At 47.8% G+C, this 22,347-nt stretch overlaps 2 protein-coding genes across 2 annotated transcripts; one reads left to right on the top strand and one right to left on the bottom strand.

Moving 5' to 3' along the window:
* Positions 1-381: 381 nt before the first annotated feature.
* LOC307120230 (uncharacterized protein) lies at positions 382-2,174 on the bottom strand. The gene is made up of 2 exons (XM_079807120.1): positions 1,030-2,174; positions 382-478 (listed from the first exon to the last, which is right to left on the bottom strand). Exon 1 carries the CDS (start codon positions 2,097-2,099, stop codon positions 1,296-1,298), a length of 804 nt encoding a protein of 267 aa, XP_079663246.1. The 5' UTR covers positions 2,100-2,174; the 3' UTR covers positions 382-478; positions 1,030-1,295.
* Positions 2,175-13,554: 11,380 nt separating this feature from the next.
* LOC307120810 (uncharacterized protein) lies at positions 13,555-14,478 on the top strand (the record flags this gene model as incomplete). Its single annotated transcript, XM_079807985.1, has 1 exon — positions 13,555-14,478. One exon carries the CDS (start codon positions 13,555-13,557, stop codon positions 14,476-14,478), a length of 924 nt encoding a protein of 307 aa, XP_079664111.1.
* Between the last annotated feature and the right edge of the window lie 7,869 nt (positions 14,479-22,347).

The raw sequence follows: 22,347 nt of genomic DNA on the forward strand, positions 1-22,347 counted from the left end.
CCAAACTAGAGACTCGGTCCTTCAGCGGAAGCACAGCACCTGGCGATTGGACGTACGCCTCCGTTCCCTCCTTCAGGGAACGAGGGTTACATATGTAACAGAAACGTTCCCTTTCAGTCAGTCACGTTCGACGTACGTCGGAACTGACCTACGAATTGGGGATCCTACCAACACGCCAGGGATGCTGGCCCTTCCAGTGCCCTGTTTGAGCTCGCTGGACCATTCCTATCTTGGAGCGGGAAGTTAGGGCTCTAAGCAGAGAAGGTCAGTCACTGCTGTTCCTGCAAGACCCACTCAGTGGGTGTAAAAGAGGTAATCTAGTAGGGCTAGTTCATCTAGGGTTTCAGGCAATAAACAGGATGGTGTATCGGTCAGAATACAGGAATAAAGACGAGGAGATATTCTTTCTTCTTTAGATTGTATTGGACTTCAGCAGTGCTCATCAGAACATTCCAATATCCAGTATTGTCATTATAGTCTGATAATAAAACAAATAAATCACCATTAGGTACTGCCATCTAAACAGTTACAGTACATACATTTCTATGCAACGTAAAGAATATATCCACACATATAATACAAATCAGGTTCATCTAACATAAATATCTCAATAAACATTAATATGCCCCTTAGAACATAATCTACAATTACATAAACATGAATATTACTGCTTGGAGAAATATAAAGCGCTTCACCTATTTCACTGACCAGTTCACATTAAACTGTATTAGAAAAGGTTTACAAAAGGAGCAATGGCGACATCTTCTGGCCAGACAAGGCTACTACTCAAACAGCGTCTGCACATGGTCTCGTGAGCACGATATTAATTCCCTTAACTCAATATTATAAACGTAACGATGAAACTTATATATCAGAAGGCTCACACTAGTTAACTTATTATTTCCTACAGTGTTTTACAACATAAACATTGTTCTATCACTATAAATCTCACTCATCACGCTGGCACATGATAATGCATAATAATTTCTACAATAGAAACATTAACACAGCAAAGTAGCAGTCACTTACTTTCCGTCATTAACTCAACGCATGAACATTGGAAGCTGGATTGTTCAGTAGGGACTAAGGAAGCTGCACAGCACAGATACGTAGGCTAAATGATGTCGTTAAACTTGAACTCGTTTCCATACCCGCTATATCTGACGCTAACCACACATTTCTCTTCCGTCACCACAGAATAAGAGTCTTAAAGGGGAAGGCACCCTGAAATGTCAGAGCCTTTTATACAGCCGCCCCCAAATGTGCAAGCACATTTGCTCCCTTTAAAAGGCTTATCAGTCAGGCTGTGAGGGGCTCACAGAGGCATCGTCCATCCCCGACGGGAGAGCTGGCAACATCACCAACCGAGCTACCGGTCGGGTGTACACATGTCCTTTGATGTCCACATCGGCAGATCTAATGCGTCCATCGTCGCTGCGGTGACTCTTGATTACATGCCCAATGGGCCACAAGGCTCGAGGTAGCTGCGGGTCCACCAGCATGACAACAGCCTTTTCCAGTAGTTCAGGGGAAGAGGAGTGCCATTTCTGTCTAGTTTGCAGCCCAGGGAGATATTCCCTGATGAATCTGGACCAGAACTGATCAGCGAGAACCTGTGAATGCCTCCAGCGTCTACGGCTCAGGAGCTCCGTCTCAGGATAAACCACTTGGGGAAGAGATCCATCAGGCCGCCCCATAAGCAGACTATTGGGTGTCACGGGGTCGATATCCGCGATGTCGGCAGATACGTAACCCAATGGTTTGGAATTGAGAATTGCCTCAACTTCCAGGAGAACGGTGAGCAGGACGTCCTCATGAACAGGTTGGGCCCCCACACAGGTGTAAAGTGCAGACTTGACAGAGCGGACCTCTCTTTCCCACACTCCACCGAAGTGTGGAGCTGCGGGAGGGTTGAACTGGAACTTAATCCTCTGTCGCGCGAGTTGTTTCTGCAAGGTTGGCTCCATACTGGCAAAAGCCTCTCTTATTTCCCGTTCTCCTCCTTTAAAATTGGTTCCCTGATCTGACAACAACTCTGCAGGTGTCCCCCTTCTGGCGATGAACCGTCTCAGGGCCATCAAATAAGCATCCGCATCCATATTTCTGAGGAGATCCAAGTGTACCGCCCTGGTTGTTAAACACTTAAATATTATCCCCCAGCGTTTCTCCTGACGTCTGCCTATCTTCACTAACATGGGCCCAAAACAATCCACGCCAGTGGAGTGGAAGGCTGGTTTGTGTAATCGGAGACGAGCAACGGGAAGGTCCGCCATTCGGGGAATGGAGGGTTGAGCTCTCCAACGCTGACAATCGGCACAAGAATGCTGGTGTCTGCGAATTGCCTCCCTCCCACGGATTATCCAGAATGACCGCCGCATCTCCGCAAAGACTCGCTCTGGACCAGGATGATGCAGGTCGCTATCATACTTTTGGATAAGCAAGCGTGTAAAGGGGTGTGAGGCATCCAAAACCACAGGGTGCAATGTCAAGTCGTCTTGACCTTCCAAACGTCGCAGCCGACCTCCTACTCTTATAAGGTCCGTGGATTTGTCCAACTCTGGAGCCAAGGTGAGTAACCGACTCCCATGTGCGACAGGCTTCCCTACTGCAAGGAGTTTGTAGTCCTCTGGGAAAGACTGTTGTTGGGCTCGCTGGAGAACTATCATCTCCGCCTTTTGGTACTCTTCAGCACTCGGTGGGAAACTAGAAGGGGTTTGTCCTAGGATTTCTTGAGCAGTGGCATCTATGAGCTCCTGCCAGTTTCGGTACAGCTTGTCATCCCTGCTGATTGACATTGGTGAGGTAATCGTTACTCCACAGAAGGTGGTCTTCCGGAGTTCCGCTTTATCCTCAAATGGTTCGGTGCTGGGTCTTTCTGGCCAAATAGCTGGGTTCTGGAGAAGGAAGGGAGGTCCTTGAGACCATCGGTTGGGATCTATTAAGGCCTCCAGGGTCTTCCCTCTCGTCAGATCGTCAGCAGGATTATTTGCAGAGTCCACGTAGCGCCAAGTGCACTTCTCCGTTAACTCCTGGATCTCAGCTATTCTGGCGCCCACGAAGACCTTGTATCGACAAGACTGAGAGTGTAGCCAGGTCAGTACAGTAGTGGAGTCGGACCACATCACAGTTCGAGCCACTGTCAAAGTAAGTTCCCTCTCGAGAACGCGAGCCAGCTGTGCTGCAACCAGAGCTCCGCAAAGCTCCAGGCGTGGGATAGAATGCAGACGTCTTGGAGCTACTCGTGAACGAGCAAGGATAAAAGACAGGTGGACCTGTCCTTCCTTGTCTTCGGTTCTCATGTAGGCTACGGCTCCATATGCTTGCTCAGAGGCGTCTGCAAAGATGTGCACCTCACGTGTGGCACCCGCAAGGTTAACGTCCGCCGGAACATATGCACGTGGGAATGTAAGTAGAGGTAAGGACTCAAGTTCAGCCTCCCAGCTGAACCAGGCCTGCAGGAGGTCGGCGGGTAAGTTTGAGTCATCCCATCCTCGCTTCTTATCCCACAGCTGCCTGATGATGAGCTTTGCTCGGGTGGAGAAAGGTAACATATAACCCAGGGGATCATATTGTGTAGCTAGAACTCTGTAGATGTTCCTCAAGGTTGGTTCCTCGTAGGACACAGGCCTATGTTTGTAGCCCAAGGAGTCGGTTGCCCAATTCCAGCTGAGACCAAGTGTTGACTCGAGAGGGTTGGACTTATCCTGTGCCAGCCACAGGTCCAGGCTTTCCGATCTGGCCTCTTGAGGCAAGTGACGCAGGACGCTTGGATCGTTGCAAGCCCATTGGCGCAACTCAAAACCTGCAGATATCAGAAGATCCCTGAGTCGATCAACAAGTCGTTTGGCCTCACCCGATGTACCCATGCTCTGCAGGCAATTATCCACATAAAAGCAGTTCTCAACCGAGAATTTCAGGTCATCGTCAGGCCCGCAGTGGTCAACAACATGGCGCTGTAAGGCATATGTCGCACAGCACGGGCTACAGGTTGCGCCGAAAGGCAAAACTTGCCACTCAAATGTTCTTGGGGGCTCTTCCACCTTCAGGTCCCGCCACAGGAACCTTAGAAGGCGGCGATCTTCAGGGATGAGGCGGACTTGATGGAACATCCCCTTGATGTCTCCACTAACCGCGATGGGGTGTTCACGAAATCTCAGTAAAACTCCCAGCAAAGGGGCACCAAGAGTAGGGCCCGGTAACAGGTACTGGTTCAGGGTCTGCCCAAGGTACTGGTGAGAGCAGTTAAAGACCAGGCGGGGTTTCCCGTTGTGGCTGACGAGATGATGTGAGATATACCATCCTTCTTTGGTTGAGGTATCCTCAGTGATTTCCCTCACAGCACCTGCTTCAATGAGCTTCTGCATTTCCTTCCTGTATGCATCCGCCAGCCTGGGGTCCTTTAAGAGTCGCTTCTCAGTACTACGTAACATGGGCATAACTGCCTCCTTTGGCGAGTGCAATGGTGGCATGCTTGCCTGTCGCAGCAATGGTGTGGCGTACCTAAGAATTCCATCCACATTAGTACGGACAGTCTTGGATTCAAGCAATGCTACAGCCTGTTGATCCTGCTTTGACCGAGTCACCTCTCTTTCTGGTCGGTAAGGTACAGTGTCTACTTGCCAGAGCCTCTCAACATGCTTGTAAAGCTCATCCATTGATGGCGCATATGAAGTATACAGGCACTGTGCAGGTTGGATAGGCCGCCCCATGAATGGGGTGGGGCCCTGAAGAGTCCACCCAAGCCGGGTGCGGACTGCGGCTGGGCCACCTGATGGACCAAGTCTGACTGGCTCAACAGGTGTTATCAGCTGAGGGTTATCAGATCCTACAAGGAGTGTTGGCTGAGCATCTCTTAAGGCAGGTAGGGGAATACCACTTAGGTATTTGTATTTTCTCTTCAGGCGGTCAATGGGGTAAGTATGCTGTGCTAGGCTGAGGCGGCCAGCTGTGAAGGCCCCCTTGATCTTATAGCTTATGTGAGGGTTCGCCACTGGTGAGACGCTGAAAGACACTGTGTGGCCATGGAGGATCTGGATGTCCTGTCGGACTGTACGCAAAGGAAGCGCTTCGGGTTTGCCCTTTAGGCCAAGAAACTTAGCTGCTGCTGGCAACAACATGGTCCTCTCTGACCCATCATCGAGGATCGCAAAGGTGTCCAGCGTCCGATCTCCATAATGTACAAGCACCGGGACGACCTTCAACATGACTCGATTCCCGGCTCCAGGTCTGTCCAGGTAGAGCGAATCAGCCGCAGAGCTAGTTAAGCAGCTCTCTTCTTTAGCAGCTACATCTTTATTGCCCCTCTCTGCTCTTGTATTTATCTCGTGAAGAGCCAGTAGGTGCTTTCCCTGACAGATGTTGCAAGGTTTCTTCAATGTGCACTGAGCAGCTTGATGAGTTCGTGCGCAGCGCCAGCACCGTTTGTTAACCCGGATCCATTCCCTAAGCTGGTCTCTAGAGAGTTTGGTGACAGCACTGCATTGACTAAGATAATGTTCAGTACTCTCACAGTAGGCACAGTAGGCTTTACTCTTGGCTCCTCGGTTAGTTGAACTCTCTTTAAGATACGAAGAAGCTGTCTCTGCCGACTCACCAGCTCCATGAAGGACAGTCACCGTCTGTCTACCAGGACGACCATCAGTCTTCATGTTCTGCCTTTCCTTTATGCTGCGTCCAGTAGCCTGACTGTCGAAGCCCTGACACCATGATTCATAGCGGAGCCATTCTGACAAATCATGTAAAGTGTGGGTCGCCCCTAACTGCTTGAACTGATGTCGACGGAAATCAGCTCGCTGCTCCGGAGGGAGCTTACTCAGCAGACGAGCAACATGTGATCCGCAGTTGAGTTCGATTTCCCCTTCAGGTCCCAGAGTCTGCAATAAACCCACTAAAGATTGTATCTGGAGAGAGAATTTCTGGAATGCCATAGTATCACCTCGCCTCACCTCGGGAGTCTCCAGGACGTTCGCTATCTTCTTTAAGGCAAGTTGATGAGGCTGCCCGAATTTGTCATGGAGGGCTGACATAGTGTCACTATAAGGGGTGGGTGAGTTTAGATAAGCATCAGCTATCAGCTTGGCTTCCTCCAGCTTTAAATGATCTACAAGTATCTGATACTTGAAGAGTTCTGTAGCCGTGGATGGGAGTAGGTTTTCTAAAGCTATGCGAAGCCGTGCGAACTCACTGGGATCCGGGTGAATGAACCTTGGGATTGTGGGTTGAGGCCCTCGATACACTTGTTCATTCCCCAGCGGCTGCATAAACGGGTTAGATGGCGGCATACCATGTACCGCTCCGTATCTGGCCTCTAAGGGATGGTAGGCACGGGCAGGTGCCGATTTCATTACAGGTGCATGAGCTGGGGCAGGGTGTGTGAGCAACTGAGAGGGCCGTTTAGAGTGGTATGATGATATCCCTCTATCAGAAGCAGGAGCGGGGTACTGAGGATGCAGTGGAGGCTTACAAGGCATACATACTCTACCTCCGGGGGAAAGGTCGAGCTGGTTACGGTCTAGCCCTTGTTCTTCGACCCTGAGATTGCACATGCCTCCCGTCAGGTTCTCATCAGGTTCAGGCCAGGGTGGAGGATCAGGCCAGTCCTCATCCTCCATTTTCTTCGAGTGTGCTGCATCAGTGAAACTTCTTGAGGCCACAGCACCGGCCTGTGGAGATGTGGGGTTGCTGTAGTTTGCGGCTGGACTATTAACTTGGGCCAGGTTTTCCCTCAGCGAGCGGGCTACTTCCAACAGCTCTTTCATCTCATGCCGTGCTTCATTGAGTTCCTTTATGCCAGTCTGGAAGGCCTGTTGTGTTTGGAGCAGCTTAATATTCTCCTCCCGAATAGCTCTAATTTCCTCCGAGAAACGAGAATCCAGATATGGGCTCTGATGGGATGAGGGTGTTCGCGCAGGCTGAATAAACCCATCCAAATCTCTCCTCTGGCCGTGGTCTGAGACTAACTGATAAATCTCAGGGTGAGCAGCATTCCCAGGGAAACCCCCAGAGTGAGAGTGGGCTGTCTGGAAAGGGGTCATCTGGTCTGGACCCTCCCGAGTGGGGAACACCCTCCTATCCAATGCAGGGGATGACAGATCCCATTTTAACTGATCTCTTTGACTATATCCCATATAGTCCACTTCGAAGTCCTGAAGTCTGACAGGTCGACGTATTTGACGTTTAGGTCTCACATCAGGATACATCTCTTCATCTGCCTCCATCCTGAATACTGTATCCGGCTCGAAGGACCAATGTAAAAGAGGTAATCTAGTAGGGCTAGTTCATCTAGGGTTTCAGGCAATAAACAGGATGGTGTATCGGTCAGAATACAGGAATAAAGACGAGGAGATATTCTTTCTTCTTTAGATTGTATTGGACTTCAGCAGTGCTCATCAGAACATTCCAATATCCAGTATTGTCATTATAGTCTGATAATAAAACAAATAAATCACCATTAGGTACTGCCATCTAAACAGTTACAGTACATACATTTCTATGCAACGTAAAGAATATATCCACACATATAATACAAATCAGGTTCATCTAACATAAATATCTCAATAAACATTAATATGCCCCTTAGAACATAATCTACAATTACATAAACATGAATATTACTGCTTGGAGAAATATAAAGCGCTTCACCTATTTCACTGACCAGTTCACATTAAACTGTATTAGAAAAGGTTTACAAAAGGAGCAATGGCGACATCTTCTGGCCAGACAAGGCTACTACTCAAACAGCGTCTGCACATGGTCTCGTGAGCACGATATTAATTCCCTTAACTCAATATTATAAACGTAACGATGAAACTTATATATCAGAAGGCTCACACTAGTTAACTTATTATTTCCTACAGTGTTTTACAACATAAACATTGTTCTATCACTATAAATCTCACTCATCACGCTGGCACATGATAATGCATAATAATTTCTACAATAGAAACATTAACACAGCAAAGTAGCAGTCACTTACTTTCCGTCATTAACTCAACGCATGAACATTGGAAGCTGGATTGTTCAGTAGGGACTAAGGAAGCTGCACAGCACAGATACGTAGGCTAAATGATGTCGTTAAACTTGAACTCATTTCCATACCCGCTATATCTGACGCTAACCACACATTTCTCTTCCGTCACCACAGAATAAGAGTCTTAAAGGGGAAGGCACCCTGAAATGTCAGAGCCTTTTATACAGTGGGACTATTGATTAACGCTGGGAAAGCATGCCTGTCTCGGGAGATGGAACGCTGCGGAGCCACGTCCTTCAATGGAAGGAGAGGTGGCAGATGCACATAAGTACTAACCTAGCAGGGTAGTGCAACATATGGCAGCCTCTGGGGTGGTTCCAACCTGGTTCCACGGGGGAAAGAACACCAGTGACGACAGAGCGGGCTCTGTGAAGGGAGAGACACAGGGCTAGCTGAGTAGGGTAGCTGGTACCGTGGAAGAATACACATGGGGTTGCCGTAGGAACTGCTACATATGGATACCCATCTTACACACACGCTCCACATGCATACGGGTGTAAGCCTGAGGTCAGACGGCCACAACGTCTGTTGCCGAGGGGTGACGGAGGAGCTCAACAGGGTTATCCATTTCTGGGGAACACAACAGGAGACAATAAACACACGTATCCTGCCCAGAGGGCGGGAATGGGGTTGCAAGCCGACACTAGAATGGGCAATTTCGCGCTACTGGCCACTGGGGGCGAGTACGCGGGAAGATACCGGCTCTACACAGAGGCTATAAAATCTAGCGAACATGTTAGGTGTCGCCCAGCCCACAGCTCTACATATATCTGTCAGCGAGGCTCCTTGAGCCAGCGCCCAGGAGGAAGCTACACTTCTAGTTGAGTGCGCTCGCAACCCGAACGGGCAAGGCACGTCTTGGGACTGGTACGCCAAGTCAAGTCAAGTCAACTTTATTTTTATAGCGCTTTTTAAAATGCAGATTGTTTCAAAGCAGCTTCATATTGTTAAACAGGTAAATAATGCAACAGAATTTTATTCGGCCGTACAGCCGCTCCGGAGAAAACGGTGATGTCATCTAGCTCATTTCAATTATCATACAGTGACAATGTGGGCATTAGATCAGTAATTTAGTTTATGTGGTTAATTTAGTTTACTAATTAGATTTATTTGGATATTTAGTTGAAAATTTTGTGTCCCCAACTGAGCAAGCCAGGCCAAGCCAAAGGTGACCGCCAAGACGATAGCATCCACTATCCAGTGGGCTGACCTCTGCTTGGAGACAGCCTTTCCTTTCTGCTGGCCTCTGTAACAGACAAAGAGCTGCTCTGAGGTCCTAAAGCTTTGAGTTCAGTCCACGGAGGCGCGAAGAGCGCAGACGGGACAGAGCAAAGCCAGGGCTGGGTCTGCCTCCTCCAAAGGCAGCGCTTGCAAGTTCACCACCTGATCCCTGAAGGGAGTGGTGGGAACCGTAGGCACGTATCCAGGTTGCCCGGCCCGAATTCTAGGCACGATTCGCTGACCAAAAGTGCGTTCAGGTCCCATACCCTCTTGATAGAGGCCAATGCAGTCAAGAGCACTGTCTTCATGGACAGGATTTTTAGTTCTATGGACTGCAAAGGCTCAAAGGGAGGACTCTGAAGTGCCAGAGCATCAGAGCTAAGTCCCAAGGGGGTACCGAGTTTGGACGAGGAGGATTTAGCCTCCTCGCACCTCTGAGGAACCTGACGATTAGGTTGTGCTTTCCTTCAACTGCGTTGTGATACACAGCTATTGCTGCGACGTACACTTTGAGGGTGGAGGGAGACAGCCTTCGCTCCAGCCCATCTTGCAGAAAGAAATGACACTAACCAAAGACATGGAGTTTCCAGAGGTCTGGACGCGGGTGCCATAGAGTGCCCCGTCCATGAAAAAGTAGGTCCTTCCTCAGAGGAATGGGTCAGGCAGGGGCTGTCATGAGGAGTGTTAGTTCTGGGAACCAGGTCCGGTTGGGCCAGTAGCAAGAAAGGCTCACTGGAGGAAAGGCATATTTGCATAGGTCCCGGGGCCAGCTGTGCGACCGTGCTGAGGGTTGACTGAATCCAGCTCCATACAGAGATAAGAGATTCTCTGTGTGGGACAGAGTTTGCTTTTCTCTCGGTTGATTCGAAGGCCCAACAGGCTGACTGAGCACAATGTCCCTGTGTTCACCCGAGACTGAGACAGTATGAGCCAGTCGTCGAGATAGTTGAGGATGCGAACGGTGCATTCTCTGAGCGCTACCTCTGTGAATTTCGTTAAGATGCGAGGTGACAGGGACAGCCTGAAGGGCAGAACTTTGTACTGATATGCCCCCCCCCCCCCCCCTGAACAAAGTGTTGGATTAGATTAGATTAGATTAGATTCAACTTTATTGTCATTACACAAGTACAAGTACAAGGCAACGAAATGCAGTTTAGGTCTAACCAGAAGTGCAATAGCAGCAAGTGCAGGATATACAACGTTTGCATAAGTGCAGGACATGGATATGTACTGAGTATATATAAATATGTCTATAAATAGAGAGATGGTTATTACTATAAACAGAATTTACAGGTGAATATGTACAGTGAATAATATACAGATGGTTAATACTATAAACAGAATTTACAGGTGAATATGTACTATGAATACAATATACAGATGGCTATTACTATAAACAGAATTTTACAGATAGAGGTATACAATGATATGTTAGGCTAAAATGAGGAATATGGCAGTGGATTAAGGTAGTGCAATAAATTATGGACAGAAGCTATCCGAAAAAAAGTGTAAAAGTGCAGTGGAAGTGATTGCATATTACAGTTAGAAGTACGGTGCAAAATACAAATGTAAACAGTAGGTACTGTAAATAACAGTCGGCAGTGCAAATGAGCATAATCCAGTTACGGTGTGGTAGTGCAAAATGAATAAGTAAACAGTTGTTACTGTAATAAAGAGTCGGTAGTGCAAATAACAAAGTGAAGGTGGATGTGAGGTAGGAGAGTTATCAGTATATGAGGGGAGTGGATCAGCGGGGGTTTGAGTTCAGTAAGGAGACAGCTCTGGGGAAAAAACTGTTCTTAAGTCTGCTGGTCCTGGTCCGGTGGATCCTGAAACGCCTGCCGGAGGGCAGGAGAGAAAACAGTCTGTGGGCTGGGTGCGAGGAGTCCTTGAGGATGCTGCGAGCTCGATGCAGACAGCGTTTCCTCTGGATGTGTTCGATGGCAGGCAGTGGAGTCCCTGTGATGCGCTGGGCAGTTTTCACCACCCGCTGCAGTGCCTTGCGCTCCGCAACAGAGCAGCTCCCATACCACACTGCCACACAGTTGGTCAGGATGCTTTCTATTGCGCAGCGATAGAAGTTCCCCAGGATAGCCGAGGAGAGCTGATTCTTCCTCAGTGTCCTCAGGAAGAAGAGGCGCTGGTGAATGGTCTGTGTCGAGGGAGAATTTAGACATGAAAGTACGCATCCTTCAGGGTACGGGTGCAGACACCATCTCCCAGAGAGCAGATCCTCTTCTCCCTGGGCTGCCCGTCTCAGGGCTGCTTGCACTTCACGGGACCCTGAGCGGGTTAGGCGCCACCCTTACGTCCGGCAGGTGGAGGCTGCTGCTTGGCTTAGCAGGGGCAGAGACGGATGCAGGGGGACGCCCTCGGCGACGAGCAGGCGGAAGCGCTGCAGCTGACAACTGGGTGGAGGCAGCAGCTGGTCGCCGGGGCAGGATGTTCTTAATCGCCTTCATCTGCTTCTGGGCCACTGAGAACGGCTGGGCGAATCTCTCAATGGCATTGCAAAAGAGGCTGGCCTGACAGAAATGGGCGTTGAGGAACAGAACTTTGTTGGACTCACGCATATCTGCCAGGTTCAGCCACAGGTGGCGTTCCTGGACCACTAACGTGGACATCGCCCGACCCAGGGAGCGTGCGGAGACTTTCGTCGCCCGGAGAGCGAGGTCCGTCGCCGTACGCAGTTCCTGCATAACCCCTGGGTCGGAACTACCCTCGTGCAATTCCTTTAGCACTTTGGCCTGGTAGAGCTGCAGGAATGCCATGGCATGCAACGACCACGCTGTTTCTCCACAGGCTGTGTAAGCCTTGTCTGTCAGAGTGGACAAGAACTTACACGCCCGGGAGGGGAGACGCGGATTACCCCGCCAGTTGGTAGCGGTCTTGGGACACAGTTGCATCACCACAGACCGCTCCACTGGAGGGATCTCCACGTACCCATTAGCTGCGCCACCATTGAGTCAGTCGATCGGTTTCTAGCATTGTAAGGCGTTGTCCACGACTTTGTGATCTCCTGATGCACTTCCGGGAAGAAAGGCACCGGGGTGGGGTGCTGAGAACGGGCCGTTCCGAGAAACCAGTCGTCCAACTGCAAAGGTTTGGGACATGGTGGAGGGTTCCACTCGAGCCCGACATTTGTGGCGGCCCGGGAAAGCATAGTCGTGAGCTCTGGATCAGACTCGGGCAACGTTACCACACCCGAAGGGGGCAACGCAGCTGAATCTTCATCTCCAGAGAACATTAGCTCGTCCCCCGATGCAGCAATCGACAACATATCCTCAGCCGGAGCTCCGAAAGTAACGACTGGCCCCCCATGGGAAAGACCAAGGTGTTCTCTCGGAAACTCCACTGGCGCAGTAGAGGGGGGAGGGGCCTGAGTAGCCTGTTGACCCGTCGGGGAAGCCCTCACTGTAACTCTCAGGTCTCCACCAAGGCTATCAACCGAAGTAGCAATCCTCTGCTTTGCAGCGGGAGGACCGCTAGATTGGGGGATATGCAATGGGACTCCACCCCGTTAGAGGTATTTGAGCCTAGACCTTAAAACTGGTTTCCATAGTGGGAACATAAGTCATTCACAAAAGCTGCCTCAGTGTGTTGAACGGCCAAACACGTGAGACAACGATCATGACCGTCAACTGGGGACAGAAATCGACTGCATCCAGAAACGCAGGGTTTGAATGACATCTTGAAAAAGACGCAAGGTCAAACCGTGTTGCTCTCTTTTAGAAAAGGAAAAACTGCTCTTATCAGTGCCGAGGCACATAGGGGAAATGGCCGCAGCTCACAGCGATTCAAAGGTGCAAGCCAGCTGTGAGCACTCAATGGAGAAAACGCCCAGCGAGCTGTGAAATCAGCTGTTTAATGTCTTTTCCTCCTCGCGACCGCCGCTGCAACGTGTTTTAGTAGATTATAGATTGGTCTCTGAAAATGATCCTCAATTCGGAACTGGTTGAATGTGACCGACTGAAAGGGAAGATCTATTTTTCATTTGCATGTTTGTTCTGTTGTATTTATGTACAATGTATGTATATTATGTAAATACAGCAGGGCCCAAACCACCATAGATATTGACAAGTCCCCCCCCCCCAATAATTAGAAAAGGCCAAATTGTCCCCCCAATATTTGAAATTCTTGCACTGCACTTAATTATACAGCGCTCACAGTGTCGCCATTTTAAGAAACACTCTATTTTTTAAGAGCAAATTGTTGAGTGAAAAATGTACAATGGCTAATTAATTGTTAATTTCCGTGTGTCCCCAGCATCATTTGAGTATATCTGCAGTCGGGTCAAGCATGTCATGGGGAGAAGGAACACAAACTACCGTTTGTGTGTCCCAATCCGAAAGCGTGTTGCCATTGCCATCTGGAAACTGGCCACGGGTGGTGAATACAGGACCATCAGCCATCTTTTTGGAGTAGGCCTCAGCACTGTGTTTAATTGTGTTCAGGAATTCTGCAACACAGTCATCACGGTGCTGCTTCCTGTCCACATGAAATTTCCTGATGCTGACAAGTTGTTAGAAATGGCCACTTTCTTTAATAATCGTTGGAGAGTTCCACAGTGTGTTGGTGCAATTGATGGCAGCCACATTCCAATAATTGCACCAGAGGACTATCCACGAGACTATTTTAATCGGAAAGGCTGGCATTCTATTGTTCTGCAAGCAGTTGTGGATGGCAAAGGTCTTTTCTGGGATGTTTGTGTTGGCTATCCAGGGAGTGTGCATGACGCCAGAGTGCTCCGACAGTCACATTTGTGGGAGGTCCTAAGTGATGGGGAATTACTTGGGCAAAACAAAGTGACCATCTCTGGCTGTGATGTTGGACATTACCTGATAGGTGATCCAGCGTACCCCATGCAGAATTGGCTCATGAAGCCCTTTTCTGACACTGGCAGACTGACCCCTGATCAACACACCTACAACTACAGGCTGAGCAGTGCACGATCGGTTGTGGAGATGTCTTTTGGGAGATTAAAAGGACGATGGAGGTGCCTCCTAAAAAGAAACGACTGCAAGCTGGAGCTGAGCAAGAGGATGGCACTGACCTGCTGTGTGCTCCATAAAATTTGTGAGGAACATGGTGACAATTTCACTGAAGAGCACCCAGACAGGACTGTAAACATTCAGCCTCCTGTCCAGACAGTACCTGAGCATGCTAACGCAGAAGGGGCCGACGTCAGAGCTGCATTAATGATGCATTTTAACGGAGGGAACGAGTGATTCTTTCAATACAACAATTCCATATTTTTGTAACACCGCCATTTGTGTTTAAGGACATCTGGACTGTCATAAATTGTATTATGTATTATTCTCTTCCATTGATTAAAAAACTGAACCAGACATTTGTATTAAGAAACATGTTTATTTAAACCAAAAAAAACTAATACAAATATTTATCAAACATTGCAAAATGTAAAAATGTAAAGTGCAGTAAATAAATTGTAAATAATTTAAATAAAAAGTGTACATAAAAAGAAACCAAAAACACTGGTGATGTGCAATTCTTGTGCAGTTCTTTGTGCAAATTTTTGGCGCTCATTTGTGCAATTTTTGGGCGCTCATTTTTGCACTTGTGCCTCCATTACGGCCACCATGCGCCCCATGAGTCCAAGCAGCGAATGTGTGTCCGCTCGCATGTCCTGCCGCAAGGCATCGTCCAGGTCTTTGCTGTGCAGCAAAAACCTCTCATCTGCCCTTTCTAAATACTGCACCAGTTCTGAAGTGCTGTCTCTCTTCCTTTTTCCTGTGTAAAACAATAATAGCAGATGACAGATCAATGTGTTGTCATAGCATTGCAACAAAAAGAAAAATTCTGCAGGGAAATATGCGTATGCATCTGCTATATGATTAAATACTATTTTATATTATAGCATTATACATCACTATCACTTCACATTTTGCTCATGTCCCATATTATTTCCTACGCATAATATTGTATAAAGCAAGTTAATGTAATTAATGTTACATATCAAAGCATTTTGTATTGATGTTCATTAAGTTAAATGAAGGGAAAAAACGTTATTTCCGTATCTTTTAGATACATACATACACATGTGTATATATATATATATATATATATATATATATATATATATATATATATATATATATATATATATATATATATATATATATATATATATATATATATATATATACACACACACACACACACACACACTTACATATACATACACACACACACACACAGAATGTTTGCATAGTGTACGGTGTGCCCATTTGCACAGAAAGTCTTACCCCGTTCAGAAGATGTAACGTTATCCCCAGAACTGCTACACGACGGCGTGGGAGAGCTGCAGCCCAGCGGTGGCGGTAACGCGACGGTGTCATCACCGTCGTTGATGGCAGACAATTCTATAAACAAAAACAAGACAGTGCATCAATAAAAAACACTTTTTTTGTCCACTGTTTTTTATACACGGTTCTGCTGATACTTTAAACAATGAAATCACAGATACAACTATCCTAGCTATCAACATTGCAAACACTAATATGAGTAATTAGTACCTTGCTAAACATCTAAAAACACAACTGACTGGGAACAAGTAAAATATTGTAAAAACAGAACTTACCAGGATCAGTGCAACTTTGCTGCAGCGAATCATCCGCCATGGCCTCGAGCACTATTGTCGCCGAATTCAGTGCCCCAGTCACCTGGCATGCCGGTCAATCGCCGAGGACCGAGTCGAGGACGTCGAAATGGGGGTTTCGGCGTGGGCGACCATTGCCGCTTCTACCGAGATCCTTTTTTTGGTCCCTGTAGTCTTTTTTTAGTTTTTTCAGTTTGTTGCTTATCTGGACGATGTTCCTGTTGAACCCCGCTGTAGCCATGTCCCGCTGGATCTGCTGTAAAACTGGTTTCGTCCGTGAAGCCCCGTCTAGTTTACTCTGGACTTCTGCAGAGGACCAGAGTGCTAAAAAGCAGCTAATTTCCTCCTCGGACCACTGTTGCTTTTGTCTAAGCGCGTCCATTGTTGTGTTTAGCGTTAGCTGCTAATTCAAAAATGGCGGTCACAAGTTTGTGGTCTTGTTGGTCATGGTAACCCCGCCCCCAGCCGCTGACGTAGGCGGTTCTTACTTCTAGCCCTGTTCTAGCCCAGCAATGTTTTGGTGCTACTTAAGAACCACTTTTCCTGGCTCCGAGGTGGTGCTTTCGGTGTGGAAACACAAAGAACCGATTTGAAACTAGGCTCTGGCTCCGATCTAGCTCTGGCTCTGCTTTGGTGGAAAAGGGGTATGAGTGGAAAAAGTTTTTCACATCTGCAGCATTTAAAAGTTCATCAGAAAATACATACTGGTGTAAGAAATCATATGTGCTTTGAGTGCGGGAAGACTTTTATGAGAGCTGAAAATTTAAAACAGCACCAGTGTTCAAAAGGCTTTTCAGATAGTAACCAATCGCGTCCTGTAACGTCAAGACAGATCATGTGCCACGGAAGAAAGGCACAAGGAGAAGCAGGTGCGCTGCGTATGTAGTGAATACGCTGTCCTGAAATTAATCCACTTCATCGCACGTTGGGTTGATGGCATCTGAATATTACTGATGTAATATAGTGTGCGTGAATACAAAGTAAGTGTTTTATTGCCAGTTCTTCTTAAAATATGCAGATTGTTTTAATGCCGCGATTCGGATGCATCTAGCGCCATTGCGCCATATTCACATACATTCTCTGGATTATTTAAGTAATTCTGTTATCCTGATAACCTTGAAGGTCTATTATAGTGACTGCAAGAAATGCAAACGTTGTAAAATGAAACATGCTAATGTTCCTGAGTGTTAATTCGCGATAGAAGAGACCGTTATTATGGATTGAATGTGTTCAGTTATCATTAATGCTTGAAGGGCGCCATCTTGTGGGCATTTATAGAATAGCTGTTCTATTTACCTAGTAAATGTATAAGGGCTCTAAATTGTTGTTGAATCACATCTATGTAAAGATAATTGTGTTATAAACACACTTGTAAAATGTTAAAGTAAATTCATGTATATTTCTGTATGTTGTTCCAGAACCACACCTGTTCAATTTGAATACTCATCAGTAAAATCATTTAAAGAGATTCTGGAGTCTGCGGAGTGAATTTTCTCCACTTGATGTCAGTACACAGTTCTGACCGACTGTCTGCAGGGGTTCGAATCCATACGAATTATAAAATAATCAAAACTCAACTACAAAGTGGTCCTTCGAGCCGGATATCGAATTACTGCAGAAAAGAATGACATCCCATCCAGAGCCTCCAGTTGTCCGCCCCCGACGACTTGTAAAGCCACCTGCATATCTAGCAGACTACCAAGTACCACGACCTGGATCTGAGAGGAGATCCCAGCAATCCGCATGTTCCAGTGAAGATGAGGCTGCAGAACGTGAGTCGTGTGTCTCCACCCTAATAAGTCAACCTTCACGCTTCAGTGACCTGGTGGTACAAGATGAATGGCAAGATACACGGAGAGCCTCTCACAGAGAGGATGACGAGGTGAATCTTCGGAACCGACAGCCTTCATGGAAGGAGGTGCAAAGAGAGAATGATGAGCTTCGCAGCTGCATTCAACACCTGCCAGAGATTCTATCCACATTACAGGGACTGAAAGCAGAGAATGCATGCATGAAATGTATCCACATTACAGGGACTGAAAGCATGAAACGTGAGATTCAGCAGCTCGCCACAAACGTGGCCACTACACACAGTGCAGTACCCCCAGTGCCAGCTCCTCGTTTGCATATGCCAGAAGCAGGCCGCAGTCAGCAAGCACTCACTACACATGGCAGAGATTTCCATGTATATCCTTCTGCACAGATCAGGCAGATAACTGAGCAGGTGAGGGACTGCACTCTTTCACCCGTACAAGATGACCAACCTCAAGCAACATCAAGCTACTTTATGCCTACACAGAGTCTTGGTACGCATCCGTATGCTCATCTATATCAGTATGCTGAACCTATCCACTATGATGAAAAGGCTTCCAGAGATAACCATCATCCTCACAGGGGTGTCAGTGAAGTCTTATCCTATACCGCGATCTGAACATATATCACACACTGTGGCGCCATGCTTCCAGGAGAGGACCTACAGAGGACCTCAGCCTTCTATACCCACCTTGACAACAGCAGATCCAAGAGAGTTTTCAAGGTTGCGCATGGCAGTAGAAAACCTCCTTCCTAATGATGCCACCGAACGTTTCAAGTATCAGATCCTTACAGATCATTTGCAGTTAGAGGAAGCGCTGCTAGTGGCAGATTCTTACTGCAACTCGACACACCCATATACTGATACAATGCAAGCCCTCATCAAGATGTATGGGCAGCCCCAGAAGCTGGTCCTGCAGAACATTGCTCAAGTCATGGACGGCCCAAGCATCAGAACTGGAGACGTAAAGGCTTTTAAGCTGTTTGCACTTCGTGTGCGCTCACTGGTGAGCATACTAGAACAACTGGGGCTTGAGGGGACTGTTGAATTAGACTGTGGGTCGCATGTGTCAAGACTTCAAACCAAACTCCCTCATGAGCTGAAAACGAGCTTCAAGAGATACATACACCCATTAAGAGTAACCATACCTACCCTCCTGGATTTCTCTAACTGGCTAGAGTATGAGCTCCAAGTGCAAGATGATGGTACCAGGATGACAAGTCTTCCACCAGAATTCAGCAGTAAGAAAAGAGAGAGCCGCCATGACCCAAGATCATCTAGGAAACCAACATCTATCCTGCTGGGCACAGAGAAACCTTTGAGCAATAGTGAAACTCGGGCACCTGCTACAGAGGTAACATCTAAAATTGCCAGATTTAAAGGGAGAACACAAGCATATTGCCCCTACTGTGACAGTGTCAATCACTTTCTGAATGGGTGTGCCAATTTCAAAGAGCTCTCCAAAGACCAAAAGGAAAGCTGGATGCGTAAAAACAATAGATGCTGGTGCTGCGGACGTAATCATCATGCCTCCAAATGCAACCTGAAAACTCCCTGTAAGACGTGCCATAGGAAACATCTCTTAATACTTCATGATGTAAACGAATGGACTGTGGAGGGTACGACAGAGAAAGATGCAAAAGAAAGCTCCTGCTTGGTTAACACCACCAAGGACATCCTGTATGTAGATCGTCCCATCTACAGCCGCAAGGTTTTACTCAAGGTGAGCAAAGTAGTCATTACCAATGGTGACAAATCAATTGAAGCGTATGCTGTGTTAGATGATGGGTCTGAGAGAACCATCCTGCTCCATACAGCAGCACAGAAGTTAGACCTCAAGGGACAGCCTGAGGACCTGATATTGAGAACGGTGAAGCAAGACCAACAGGTTCTCCACGGGGCAGCAGTCTCATTTACTGTGTCTCCTGTCACTAATCGACACAAAACATTTCCCATTCGAGGTGCCTTCACCGCTGACAGACTTGGTCTTGCTGAGCAATCTTACCCTGTTGCATCCCTTCAAAAGAGGTACAGACATTTAGCAGGACTGCCGCTACAGCAGTTGGACCGAGTACAGCCTGTACTGTTGATTGGATCAGACTGCCCACATCTTGTTACTCCCATTGAGCCAGTCCGCCTAGGCCCACCAGGTGGACCTGCTGCCGTTAGAACTCAGCTGGGCTGGACTCTACAAGGCCCTACCCACGAGATCAAACATGGGCTCAACTCTCATCAGTGCCTCTTTACTGCCATCTCACCCAACGTTGATCTGTTTGCTCAAGTCGAAAAGCTATGGCAGATGGATGTAATCCCTTATCGCAGTGAGAAAGTAGTGACACGCTCGAAGTTGGATCAGGAGGCCATCAAACTCCTACAGGAGAGAACATTGAGAGTTAATGTGGATGGGGTCATGCGGTATGCTACTCCGCTCCTTCGCGTGCAAAGTATGCCAACTTTGCACATGCCTAAAGAAGCTGTACTGCCACAGCTAAGAAGCATTGAGCGAAAGCTAATGAAGAACCCGGAACAAGCCCATGCTTACACAGCCGAGATCGAAAGGCTCACGAGTGCTGGCTATGTAGATAAACTGCAGCCATGTGAAGTGGAAGGCTCCCAAGAATCATGGTACATCCCCCACCACATGGTCGAGCATAACGGCAAGAAACGTGTTGTTTACAACTGCTCATTCCCGTACAATGGCCAGAATTTGAACGAGCTGCTTCTTCCAGGTCCCACCTTAAGCCCTTCCCTGTTAGCTGTGTTACTTCGCTTCAGGGAACGCTCCATAGCCATAAGCAGCAACATCCGAGGGATGTTTCATCAGGTGAGGCTGCTCCCTGAAGACAAACCATTACTTCGGTTCCTGTGGAGAAACATGGCATTAGAGCAAGCACCAGATGTGTACCAATGGCAGGTGCTTCCTTTGGGCACTACATGTAGCCCCTGTTGCGCCACGTTTGCCCTGCAGAAACATGTATTAGACCACAGTCAACCAAGTGACCAGGTGAGAGAAGTTATCGAGAAGGCATTTTATGTTGATAATTGCCTACACAGTCTCACTACAAAAGATGCCGCCAAAGAACTTGTCGTTCAACTCTGTTCCCTCCTAGCTGAGGGAGGCTTTGAATTGCGGCAGTGGGCCAGCAATTGCCCATCTGTGATCGCTCACCTGCCACCTGAATTAAGATCTAACAGCTGTGAGCTCTGGCTTAAGCAAGGACAGCAAGATACCCCGGAGTCAACACTTGGGCTGCATTGGCATTGTCACTCTGACACTTTGCACTACAAACATCGAAATGTGAGCTGCTCTAAAGTAACTATGCGCAGCATATATCGGGTCTTGGCTAGTCAGTATGATCCGCTCGGCTACATTATCCCATACACCACCAGGGCGAAAATTTTGGTGCAATGCTTGTGGGATAAGAAGCGTGGTTGGGATGACCCACAGCTGCCAGAAGATCTGCTAAGGCTATGGAAATCATGGGAGGAAGAGCTAAGTGATCTGGAGAAAATTTCGCTGCCGAGATGCTATTCCAGTCCACATATGGATCTTCCTTCTAGCAGGCGTGACATACACGTGTTTTGTGATGCGTCTGAGAAGGCCTATGGGGCTGTGGCCTATTTGCGAACTGAGGATCAAGTGGGTCAAGTTGAAGTTGCATTCCTAGCGGCTAGGTCCCGTGTCGCTCCCCGAAAGCAGCAGTCCATACCGCGCCTAGAGTTATGTGCAGCTCTCAGTGGTGCCCAGCTCTCCTCAGTCCTTGTCACTGAACTCACTATCCCCATCTGTTCCTTAACACTCTGGTCAGATTCTATGACTGTGCTTGCCTGGCTGTTGTCGAGCTCTTGTCGTTACAAGGTGTTTGTGGGGACTCGGGTAGCGGAAATACAAGAACTCACAGCATCGGCAACCTGGCAGTACATACGATCTGAAGACAATCCTGCGGACCAAATAACACGAGGTAAACATCTCCGTGACCTAATGAAAGGGAGCCAGTGGGATCAAGGGCCGTCCTTCCTTCAACTGCCATCAGCAAATTGGCCCAAGCAACCTTCCTTACCAACTGATGGGCAAAGTAACGAGCTACGTCAGTCTGCTTTCTGTGGATCAACTACAGCGATACCGTTGCCGAATCCACAGCAGTATGACACACTCCCTGAATTCGTGGAGGCATGCAGTCAGCAGCTTCATGGGACGGTAAACATCACAAGCACTGATACACGGAAAGAGGTAGAACTATTAGTGCTTCGTCAAACACAGACAGATTCTTTCCCTGCTGAGATGGCCCAATTGCAGTCTGGGAAACCTGTATCCGGTACGAGCAGGCTTGTGTCTCTTTCTCCGGAGTTTGACCCTACCACTGGACTCATCCGTGTGGGTGGCCGCCTGAGAAGCTGCAGTGAGACAGACCTGGATTTCATTCATCCTATTGTCCTTGACCCACAACATCCTGTGACCAGACTCATTGTCAAGGATTATGATGAAAAGCTGCACCACCCTGGGCCAGAACGAGTGTTTGCAGAGATAAGGAGGACCTACTGGGTCTTGCGAGGCCGCGAAGCAGTTCGGCGACACCAACGGCGTTGTGTAGAGTGTAGCAGATGGAAGGGACAGCCAGAAGTTCCCCGTATGGCTGACTTGCCACTTGCGAGACAACAGCTCTT

The sequence above is a fragment of the Gobio gobio genome (genome assembly GCF_949357685.1).
Source record: "Gobio gobio genome assembly, chromosome: 24".
Classification (NCBI taxonomy): domain Eukaryota; kingdom Metazoa; phylum Chordata; class Actinopteri; order Cypriniformes; family Gobionidae; genus Gobio; species Gobio gobio.

What these genes read in the sequence shown, in the direction of transcription:
- LOC307120230 (XM_079807120.1), bottom strand. Translation starts at nt 2,099, where the DNA reads ATGGATGCGGATGCTTATTTGATGGCCCTGAGACGGTTCATCGCCAGA.